Raw genomic sequence first — 12033 nt, 5'->3', positions numbered from 1 at the left:
CCCAATCCCGATCAGATCCCCACACTGAAGACCCACCCAGACCCCAGAACCCTATCAACACCTGCCTGACTACCCTTTCTTGGACACTCGTAAGACCCTGTCAGGGAGGTGTTCTCCCTCACTGAGCTAGGGAATAAACCGGATTTTGCTTGGTCTATGGACTCTTCTGATGGTCTTTTTGTCAATAGTCAAACCGGCTTTATTTTTATCAAAGCATTAATCTGTATTTGGCATTAAATTATATTATGTGTTATTTACTGTGTTTTATTCCTACCCAGCTAGCGTTAAGCTCCTGGAGGGCAGAGGCTGTTTGTTTACACCTATATTCTCTGTACCTAGAGAAGTGCCCAGCCCAGGTAAGCACTTATGATACAGGTCAAAGGAATGACCCGGCGGTTTGATGCTGTGCTGATGGCGATGTCAACTATTCTCAGACTGTTTTCTCTCTCAGGAGACCTACCTTTGCCATCCAGGTATCTTGGGCTGTGTCCTGAGGGAAATGAAGAGCCATGAAAAGGTTCTCAGCAAGGGATGGATGTGAGATGTGAACAGATCCACGCTTTGGAAATATCTGCAGGTAGAGGTAGTGGGCTGTATAGTTTGTGTGCGGGGCTGGTTAGGATTTGGTAGCACTCATCGAATCAGGTGAGAGATGATGGACTCCCACTCAGCAGAGGGCACTTGGGATTGGATGGTGAGGTGCAGTCTTGTTTCTAATCCCTCCTGGCTGAGTGAAGCCTGGAACCCTGAGTTTTTCCACTGGCACATGAATCTCATCTGTGTCTTGCCAGACACTGCCCATCTTTTCCACCTCAAGGGCCCATCATTTTAGCTTGGTAAATTTCAGCATGTTTTGATTTTGCTTGTAAATGAATTATTTCATGAAACATGTTTGTCTGCTCACCAGGCATGTCTTGGAATTACTGTTCTCTTAAGATAGTATTAGGGAAGTAGTCAATAAAGAGGGAGAACCTATAGGATGAGTAGGAATTCATGAGGACCTAGTGACCTGGTGAACAGGGACGCTGGAGACAGCATTTTAGGCCACATGCAAAACCCCAAGCTGGGAATAAGCGTGAAGTGTCTGAGAAAACTCCAAGACCATCTGCATGGCCAGTGCAAGTGAAGAAGGTACACTTCCCTAGTCTCTATCAGACAACAAGCAGGGCCTAACAGGGAGGTTCAAACAAAATCTGGTGAGCATTCTGGGGATAGCTCCTCAGAAGCAGAATTGCCCTCTTTTTTTTTTTTTTGCGGTACGCGGGCCTCTCACCGTTGTGGCCTCCCCCGTTGCGGAGCACAGGCTCCGGATGCGTGGGCCCAGCCACTCCGTGGCATATGGGATCTTCCCGGACGGGGGCACGAACCCGTGTCCCCTGCATCGCAGGCGGACTCTCAACCACTGCGCCACCAGGGAAGCCCCAGAATTGCCCTCTTGATAGTGGGTCAACCAGGCCATTATCTCAGTCTCTATCCAGTGCCTCCATTTCATTTGACATGGAAAGGACGAGAACAACAGAAACAGCCCTGGAAAGACCATGTGCTTCTGAGTGTGCTCATGCGGGAAGGCAGCCTGCAAAGACAAGATCAGCACACCATCGGGCCTGGTTCCCTCTCACCATCTAGACCCCCATTCTAAAGCCAAATACCTGGGTGGTAACGTGTTCAGCTATGGCAAAGCTGGACTAGGTCCTCCCACAATAGCTGCACACAATGTGTTTTTGAGCAGGGAGGCAGAAGGGAATGGGAAGTACAAGAGGGGTGAACAGCATTTTGGAGTAATCAAGCCTTTTTTTCCCCTCCAACCTCTTGGACTCTCAAGAGCTTGGAATATTTGGGAATTAGCCATGGGGTGAAGGATGCCAGTTTTGTCCCATAATTTAACCAGGCAGATGTTGAGGATGGAAAAACCATTTTCTGTCATTAAACAATTGCTCCCAAACACATACTTGGCAGTACTTGAGTCTCTCATTTGGGTTCCTGAACTGGCTTTCAGAACAGACTGCACTGGTCATGTTCCTGTGCGGGGCCAGGGTGGGCTGTGGAGACAGGGTGGGTGCTTCCTTCTCTGATTTCGCAGGAAGTCCAAATCCCTCTCAGCAGGGTAGAGACCACTGTAGACAGGCCTCAGTGGTAAGTAAGGCTGCCTGACCTCAATGCCCCTCAACTCAGGCAATTATTCTTTCTCCAAAGGTTCCTTGGCACCCAGTAGCCTTCAGTAAAGGCTGACTGACTGAACGAATGAATGAACAAGCAAATGCACTATATTCCAGGCACTAGGCAGTTAATCAGTTGCCTCTTGTGCTTTCTTTGAGGGATAACACTTTGAAAGACAGTTGTTACCAACATTCTTCCCAGAGTTTCCTGGCACACCCTGGCTCTTCTCCATTCCCTCTTCTAAAGCATTCCATGCTTAGGGCCGTGGCGAAGGGAGGCACAGAGGAACTCGAGTCTCCAAAGCTGAGGCCCAGAGGAATCTCAGGGCTGGAAGGACATTATGGCAACTGCCAAAATGGAGGAACTGGGCGAGTTCCTCCCCTCTCCACCCTGCCTCCAGCCCCTAAACTGACTGCATGGGAAAGAAGATCTGACTGGAAAGGGAAGCCAGAGATGTGGCGGCCCGGAGGAAAGACCTGCACCAGGACGTCCTCGTAGGTGTCAGCCTTCCCTGCTCCTATCCTGGGACACTGGAACTTGGCTTCCGCTAGCCCTGCTACTGCTGCCAGAGGCTGCAGACAGACGGCGCAGCCCGAGGCTCCCTGCTGGCTTGTCAATAAGGCCCAGGGGGCTGCTGACTGACTCTAGGGCCACCTTGGGCTGGAATGAGGATGCCGTGCACGGCACTGACGTGTAGCTGAGTCTCCACATAGTTTTTCCAAGACTGATATACTGTGCACCACTCACCAATCTAAGGTGCTGCCAACACTCTATCACAGGCCCCAGATTCATTTCGTTTCCTGGCCTGGACTCCTTGTAGATTCCATGTCACCTACAAGGACCTTGGGTTTCAAACCACTGTGGAACGTTTCCTCTTTTTTGCTAAAAGTTAAACAAGCTGGACCTGATGTAATCACAACTACCCAGAACATCTGCAGCTCTGCTGAGAGTTTGTAAAATCTGAAGATTCGATAAAATCCTCACAGCTAGATACTGTCACTGTCACCTCTGTTTTAATTCTGAGGATACGAAGGCTTCTGAGTGGTCAACCTAGAGGTCAACCACATGGTTTAGAAGCTGAGAGGGACTCTGGAGGAACTAGGATTTGAACCCAGATCTTCATGACTTCAGAGACGTTGAAAAACAGATATCTAAATGAATGAGCTAAAGGGAGTCACCTAAAATTACTCAAAAAGAATATGTATTTAATGAGCCTATCCCTGTAGAAAAGACTAACACTTTGCTTACTGTGAGACTGGTAAATCTGCACATTTTCTCATACATTTTGCTTTACGTTTTAATTTTTCTTTCCAACTCCTGTGAACTGATCAGTTTCCTGCAGGCCAAAAAGAGTTCCTCAGAGGCTCCTGGCATCTTTCAGTGCCTCCAGGCCTTCATGCTTGCTGCCCCTCTCTGAAGAAAGAGAAGGAGAGAAGCCTCCTTGGAAACAAGGCAGTGGCCCAAAGGAAACCTGTACCCACCTCAGAGCAGAGACAACAGCCTTTGTCTCTAAGGAAGCAGAAAACAGACAGAAGAAACGGCCCAGGACATGAAGGGCTGCAGGAGCTGGTCCCAATAATAGAGGACACACAGGGCACACACTGTGGGCCAGGCACCCAACTAACATTATCCCACTTAACTTTTCAGCAATCTCAGAGAGAAGATGTTTTTTCCATTTTAAAGATAACCTGCAGGCGGTCAAGTGACTTAACTAGGGCCACACAACTGCTAGAACCGGATGGAATTGGGGTTAGAGACCACAAGCCTGACTCAGGAGCCTGCTGCCCATTTTCCTACATGCTTCTCCATGGGGCTGCATCACCCCCTAGGGGACTGTTTTGGAAGTTTGTAGTTTGATTGTTACAGTAACTGGAAGGCCTACAATTCACAAGACAGACCCCAACAAAGAATGGTTCCATGCCCCTCAGGGCTTCAAGTGCTCTGCCTGGTATTGATGTGCTTGGAAAGCATGATCCATAGCTGGGCCCTGAACTGAATTCTGTTCTACATCTAAATACAAAGTATGTCTTGCACGTGAAAATTTCTAAAAATGTAACCTCAGTCCTGTGAAAGAGAGAGACAAATACACTCTGTTTTGCCTGAAACTTGACTATTTCAGAGAATCCCATCACCAAGGAGGCACGGTTTGTGGTTGAGAGGCCCATACAGCAGCTATTGCATTTACAGAAATTCTGTGCAAGCTTCTGGCCTCTTCGTTCTGTCTCTTCTTATAGTTCTGCCCAAACATTTACACACTAAAATATATATTATCCTCCTATAAACTACTCTCCTTTTATTTCTTGATATCATAGTGGGAGCATTCTATAGATTTTTTTTTTTTTTTTTTTTTGGGCAGCATGTAGGGAAACAGGTTATATTTTCTATGCATCTCATTTTGGGATAGTAAAGGGAATATTCCAAATTATTATGAAGAGGGATCCTTGGGTAAGATAGCACTGAAAACTGTCCTGGCTTCAGTTTCTCCTTTGCCAGTGAGTCTGGTGAGCAGCCCCCAACCACATACGCCCCCCCACCCCCACCCCCTCAAACTCCTTGCTTTTGTCTGTAGCTCCCCTCTCTCGTCTTGCCTTGAAAGCATAGATTTGGCTGGGCCAAACCTCACATGTCCCCATGGCTTCCTCTGTGCTTCCCTTCCTGTTTATTTTGGCCTCCACCAAGGTGCAAGATATTGGTACCTGAGGCTCAGCTCAATGGATGGATTTCCCATCTTGGAGGTGAGCAGTAAAGGAACAGCTCCTTCTGTGCTTCCTGTCTATCTAGGAAACATTTCCTAAATAAAGAAATGCTTCTCTTGGGGCTGCTCTGCTTGAGTGTGGAGCTGGGCAAGTGGGCTGTGTTGCTGGTACGTTTTCTTTTATCAAACAGTGTTGTCTCTGAATTCCAGGCAGGCTGTGCAAGGGAATGAAGCCCTGCAAATTGCTTTTTCTTTCACAAAGCATTTTAATTTTAATTATTGTCAGCACTTATGTCACTGCCTTGGGGGATGAAGAGGGAAGGAGGGAATACTCTGCAATTTCACAGCATATACCAGTTTTCCCTAGAATGGGGAGGAGGGTTGCACAGAGTAAAAGAGCAAGGAACAGAGCTCCCAGTAGATTAAAAGGGGCCTTTGTAGTGGCTGCATCTGTACATTAAAATAAATCTCTCCTAGCACTAAAATAACATCTACATTCATTTGGGACAGTGCCACATTCAGCATTTAAGAAATTTGACAAAACACTGCTTGAGCATGTTGAAGTTTGCCAGCTCACAACAAAACAAGAAAGCTACCTCAGCCGCATGGAAATACTTCTCCCGGTTCCCTACTTTCACTTATGACTCCCATTTTCCGGCTGCACTTAAAAGAAAAAGACTGCCCTTTTTTCAGGTGCCAACCACTTAACATGGCCCTGAAATGGGCAGCAAATTGCCGCTGGAGGTGGTAAACTTCAAGAGGAATCTTTTTCTTTTCCCCTAAAGAAAAATACTGGAGAGGCTTCATGCGTGATAAAGCCTTTAATAGCTAGAGAAACATTATTTGAGGTGGCCCTCAGGTAGACTAGACATGAATAACACCCCATAAAAGCGATTACTTCTACCCAGAGCACAGCACACCAGATGAGTTTGGCGGGGGCCCTTTTTCCAAGAGAATTGCAGGCAAAAAAATCTTCTATCTAGGATCCAGTAGGATGGATGTGTCTGTGGCAGAGACCACGGTTGCTTCTGTGGAGTGTGTCCCTTCAAAACCCACTCTGAACTTTTCTCAGACCCCGACCAAAAACATTGGGAGATTTTTCAGGCTGCTTTTTGCTGCTTTACAGCACAAGGAGGCCTGAAATAAGTAACCCATCCACTTGCTGAGAATGTTGCTAATGGACCCTGATCCCAGTGCAGTCCATTTGGTTGTGGCATAGATGGACAGATTAGCACAAGTTTAGAGCTGGAATGGTGGAGTGGACCATTGAACCCAACCTACTTACTACACAAATGAGTAACTAGAAGTCCAAAGAAGCTAGCAACTTGACTGAGATGATTCAGAGATGGCCCAGACTGATTCTAACTCCAGCTGGGCTGGAATAACATACAGCTGTTGCTTCTGCCAGCTGGGCATGCATGTCCCTTTTTTGGGGGAGGGGTTGAAGAGCCCCACTCCCCTTACCCACACCCACACTATTTCCTTTAGGGACATGTCCTGCCTCCAATTTCAGTCCATATGGTTTGCATAGCGTTTGCCCCCCACTCCACAGGCACAGGAATGCACCCTCCCCTCCTCCGTCATAGTGATGGCCATCTACCCACGCTTTGCCAGTGAGAGCCAGCCCCAGAACTTTGAACTGAAACTTTCAGGCAAGAGGAGGCTTTTCTCCACCGAGTCTGCCAAGCTGATCAGATGAGTGCTGGAGGCACAGCATGAAGAGGGTCTGCTTGAGAACTGGGCTGACACAAAGACAAGTGAAACAAGAAACTAAGAATACTGGTAACTTCAGCTGAGCCCCGGATCCAACTGTATCTGAAGCCAGATATAGCTTTGGACTTTTTAGTTAAGGAACAATGAACTTCCACCCACCCCAACCAATCAAATAATTAACTTCCTTTAATTTACTGATTTTGCTTAAAGCGACGTCGAGTTTGATTTTTGTTGCTTGCAATGGATGGCAGCCTGACAAATATAGCTGTAGTCTAGGTTGGTGTTTCCTTCTGATGGGAGATGGACAACTTATCTTTATGTACAGAGATTCATCACATAAGCACCTCCTTGCAGGCAAATCCAATCACTGACATGGAAGGCAAATCTGTGGCATGCGTGCTGCCCTTCCTGACTTCATGTCAAGAATAACTAATGAATCCTGGTACTCCTTCCTAGGGAGCCTCACCATCTACCCAATGCAGCTTCCCACGCAACCATGGCCATCGTCGAGTGGTGCCAGGTCAGCATGACCATGCTGGGGCTCATAGTAGAAACTTTACAGGAAACATGGTACCTTTTCCTAGACCAGGTGAACACTCAAAGCCCTTTAACTGCTCTCAGTAACCACACTGGATAATGAAGAAGGCAAACACGTGCATCTGCATGAAGGGCCTGGTTGCTAACCTTTCAGGAGTATTCTCATTTCTTGTCATGGGCAATTATCGAGAATCTTACAGTTTTTACTGAGCCAGCGTATGAGTTGATACAGTGAGAGGACCACTTAGCTTGTTGGGATCTCAGGAGGTCAGCTGGAATGGACCCTAGGCTCACACATACCTAAACTTTCCCAGGTTAAAAGTTTCTTATCTTACCCCATCATCAAGACAACCAAAAAACAGTGGGCTTGTTGGTGGCGGGGGGAGGGGGTGGGGGTGGTGGTGAATAGCGGTACAAATAGAATGCCATCGTAACTTGAGGTCATAGGAAGTTCCAGGGTATTGGTGGGTGATATTCAAGTTGACATCACCACCTCCTCCTTAGGAGGCCTGTCCTGCACTGAAGAAGAAAAGCTAGGACTGCATTTCCCAGAATCTCCTCCATTTGTGGCTCTGGATTAGGGTTTGTCAACTAGAGAGTTGTCAACTAGTTTTAGAGGCAGCAAAGAGACAGACGCCATGTGGCTTTGGAGGCAGTTGCAGGCAGATGTGCTGGCAGATGTGAAGTTTGAAGCAGCTCCCATGTGAATTCTTAAAGAGCCATCTGCATGGATGCTTCTTGACCCACATCTCTCCACCCTTCAGTGATCATAAAAGCTTCTTATTCCCTGTATTCAAGTCCTTTATACTTGGAATACTTAGAGTAGCTTCTGTTCCTAGGACCAAGTCCTGGCTGATAGATTGAGGACCTCCTATTTTCATGGGGTACAGTCAGAGCGAGGACTCCCTTTACATACTGTTAGGTCTCTACCATCTCCACACTGTGACTAGGGTCCTTCCCCAGGGCACCAGGCAATTTGGGGGGATATCTAGCAGTCAGGATGCTGTGGATCCATGCTGCTGTACCACAGACACAATATTCTCCTGCAGGTTTTCAGGCAAAAATGCCCCAGTGACTTCTGCAAAGCCCTACCCTGCATGGGTAGCCCAGCCTGACTCAGCAACTCCTTTCCTTTCTCCCTGTCCAGCAAGCCCCAGCTACAGCATCTTGTGCTCCTTGTTTTGTGTCTCTTAGGTTTGCCTTAGTACTGCTTGAAAGATTACCCTTTTCCTGTTCCTTTACTCTACTGAAAGAGTCAAGAGGCAGCACAGACTAATGGTGGGCTCAGGGTTAGAATCCAGCGTTTAACCTCCCTCTGCTTGGTTGTAAAAGCTGGGATGATTAAGTCAGATAGAGCACAGCGTCTGGTGCATAGTGAGAATACAAGAATTGTTAGCTTCGGTCTGATAATAACCCCTAGAATGGAAGATCACTTTCCTTATGGGGCTCCAGAAAGGATTAATGACGACCCTTCTGCCAGCAATTTACCGTCCCCTCCCCAGCAACAGGTTCTCAGATCCACAAAGTCCCCTTGGAACTCTCTCACTATCCCCCCTCCCCCTCTCACCAATTGATCCTATAACCAAACATGGAAACCCTCCTTGAATTGTCACTGCTTAGAGCAGGCAAGAGCAAAGAGCTGCCGATTCCCTGCCTAAGGCTCTCCAGATAACTCTAATCATCTTAAATGCACTACTGTCACAGGCAGATTAATTTTTCACAATGCTTAACTATTTTTATCCACAGAGTATTACAATTACAGCTGAAGATCATTCACCCTAGAGCTCTGTTCCTTCAGAGTAATCTCAGTTGGGGACTAAACAGTCCCAGGGATTCTTTTTAATAAACCGCATCTGCTTCCAAAGCTGCATTTCTTACCTTTTATCTGTTCCTTTGTTTCAACTGTTTTAGAAAGGATTGGATTCTTCGCATTCATTGGAGAAGAGGGCAAAGCAAGGTGTTTTTCCAATGTTGGGCAAAACCCTTGTTCCTCCTAGGTTTGGAGCCAGTTTCCCTGAAGTCACATAGCCGCTGTCATTATTTTTTGGTATTCTGGAGCAAGGCATTAGTGCATGTGAACCTGCTTTTCTTCTTTGTTAAATTACACTTTTAATTTTTCTTCTCCACTGGAATGGTTATATTCATCTTCTTTCCTGCTGTTAATGGTTCCTCACATTGCTTCTATCCCTCACACTGCTTCTGTCCCTCACATTGCTTCTACTTCCTTCCCCTTCTGTACCTCTTTTCATTCAACAGTGAGTCTTAGAGCTGCTAGCATATTCCCATTCCCCAAATTGGCTGGGTTCCCATCGATTCACCCAAAAGTAAAGCCCATTGGTGGGGAAATTTTCAATCAGCATTTTGGTGCCTCACTGCTAAATAAGAACTTAGGCCACACATATTTGTGGGGAGCCTTTAACACGAAAAAGAAAGACAGAAACTAGCAGAAAAAAAAATGAGTTCAAGTTAATAGCACAAACAGCAGGAAAACAACCCAACAACTTTAGACAATATATTCCGAGAGATCAAAGATGGCATTGTGTCCTTGGAACAACAAGAGGCTGCTGTAAAAAAGAACTCTTGGAAATTGAAAAGAAAAGTGTCAAAATAAACAGGTTTAAGAGCAAAAAAAAAGTTGGAAAAAGAAAATCTCTCAGAAAAATAAATAAAACAAACAGACTTGGAAAAATAACATAAGAAGACTTCCTAGAGCTGAAGAATATTCATTTCTAAATCATAAGAGCTTGCAAAATGCCCAACACAATGAGTGAGGGGGACCCACAGCATCACGGTATTTCAGGACACTAGAGACCCAGAGTACATTCTGAAAGCTTCTGGGATGGAGGTTGGGAAACTTGGTCATATCAAAGGAATCAGAATAGCATCAGACTTCTTAACAATAACACTTAACAATAACACTTAACAATAATACTTTGACTTCCTTTTGGAAGTCAAAAGAAAATGGAGCAATGCCTTCACAATTCTGAGGGAAAATGATCTCCAGTACAGAATCTTATACCCAGCCACATGATAATTATGTATAGGAGCAGAATTAGGGTGTTTTTAATGCTATAAGGGCTGAAAACATTTTCTCTTCCTTTCTAAGAAAACTACTGGAGAATGTGAGCAAAATGAGTAATTGAGTCAGAAAAAAAGGAAGACATGGCTCTAGGATAAAGAGGGTTACAGCAGAGGAAAATGGAGAAGGGAAAACTTAGGAACGCAGCTGCCCAGCAGGACTGGGGAGCAACTATCCAGACTGGAACAGAATGGCAGCAGGTGCAGGGAGCAAGGTCTCTCCAAAGAATGATGAAATAACAGAAAACTGAATATCTAGGAAACAGTCATAACAGGCATTTGAGATATCTGATGAAACACATGGGGGAAAAATAGGGAGGGGCTGAAGGAAAACTAAGCAAGTAAAAAGGCACACAGATTTTTCAGTCCAGGGAAAAATATCATAAAAAAGAAAACACACGATAGCATACAATTTAACACAGTAGGGAATATACATACATGGGCCTAATAATATAATCACTATCTAATTAATCAGAAACTATGAGATAGGTATGCAGCTGTGCTGGTGGAATAGTGAGAAGGTAAGAAGAGCTGGTGTAAGGAATCCAGAGTACTGGGTATTAAAGGAAGTAAATGAGCAATCTCTGATATTAAATAAACCCCAGTAATTTCAATTTGCTAATGAGAAATAGAGCTGCTAAGAGAGGTGGAAGCTGTTGCCTCTGGGAAGTGGGACTAGGGGTTGGGAGTGGAGGGGGAGTGGTGGGTCAAGGGCCTGTTTCTTCTCTGTGTAAGCTTCTTTTTAGTACTATTTAATTTTTAAAAACTGTGTTCATACATTACTTTGCTATAAACCCAAGTTAATTAGAAATAAAAGTGAAACGTTAAGGGGAGTAAATAATCAGCAGATTCAAGCTCCTGGCACAATTCTCTGGCCTGACCTACTTTTCTCATTGTTTATTCCTCCCTGTGTCCAAATAAGAAGAGGTGTGCACACCTGGAAGGCAAAACCGCTCTGGGAGGTGGATGGGAGAACATAGGGGGAAGTCAGTCTCTGCTCCTTGGGTCAGGGTCTGAATCTCTGCGCTTTGTCTGACTCTGCTTGGCACATCTCTGTCCAAAAAGTAAATCTCAGACATGCTGTGACCTTAGAACCCATGCCCCACACATCCAGGGACTACACTGGTGTGAGATGTACGGACACACCTGTTTGGGGATGCATTCGCATGTCACTGCCCTATCACAGAGCCTTTCTACAGATGCTCTAGGATGCGAAGCTAAGGTGCAAATGATTGCCAGGCTCTTGCTAATAATCACACGGTAAACCCCATTTGAAGTTCCTACATGACCAAGGACATAGTTTTTCGAGAAGGAAACTGATGCCACCAATACCACTCGTGACTGTCTCTGGGTGGAACAACTGCCAAATAAATCAAGTAAGTTTGCTGAAAGACAGCTGTCTTTGCTATGGTACCAGAATGAAGTTTATCCCATGGTGAGCAGTTTCCATTTTTACTACAGCCCAGACAGGTGCAAACTGAGCCGTGGAACGGTGTGGCGGGGAGGCCAGTGCACGTCCTTGAAGTCTCTGCCCAGAGTCCCAGGGACACTCACCCCAACCCTCGGCATGGGCCCTTGCCCCTAGAGGTCAAAGCCATTCATTTGAAGCTGAATCGTTAAAATTCGGTTAGAATAGATCTTCCACCAAGATCCCATTAGTGGGAAGAAATTATTACCTTAATAAAACCTAATCTCGTAACGTCCCACAAGTGGTTAAATATCATGGGTTATCTTCTTTTGTCAAAAAAGACAATGAAAACAATATGGAGTGTTGTGTGGGGAGCAATGATACATATTAAAAAATCCAAACGTCATCAAGACTTTATTTACTGCTCCCCCGCATAATTCCAGCA

At 45.6% G+C, this 12033-nt stretch overlaps 2 protein-coding genes across 2 annotated transcripts in view; one reads left to right on the top strand and one right to left on the bottom strand.

Annotated features, from left to right (window-relative positions):
- The window catches only part of CACNA2D3 (calcium voltage-gated channel auxiliary subunit alpha2delta 3), a 784136-nt gene that overhangs the window by 94403 nt on the left and 677700 nt on the right, over nucleotides 1-12033 (bottom strand). The window lies entirely within an intron of this gene.
- The window catches only part of LRTM1 (leucine rich repeats and transmembrane domains 1), a 31622-nt gene continuing 26650 nt past the window's right edge, over nucleotides 7062-12033 (top strand). The window contains exon 1 of the mRNA XM_060021614.1: nucleotides 7062-7135. Within this exon, the coding sequence (XP_059877597.1) occupies nucleotides 7062-7135 (74 nt within the window). The remainder of the gene's footprint in view (nucleotides 7136-12033) is intronic.

Source organism: Delphinus delphis, chromosome 10 (assembly GCF_949987515.2).
Source record: "Delphinus delphis chromosome 10, mDelDel1.2, whole genome shotgun sequence".
NCBI classification, from domain to species: domain Eukaryota; kingdom Metazoa; phylum Chordata; class Mammalia; order Artiodactyla; family Delphinidae; genus Delphinus; species Delphinus delphis.
This window is presented reverse-complemented; position numbering and strand designations above follow the sequence as displayed.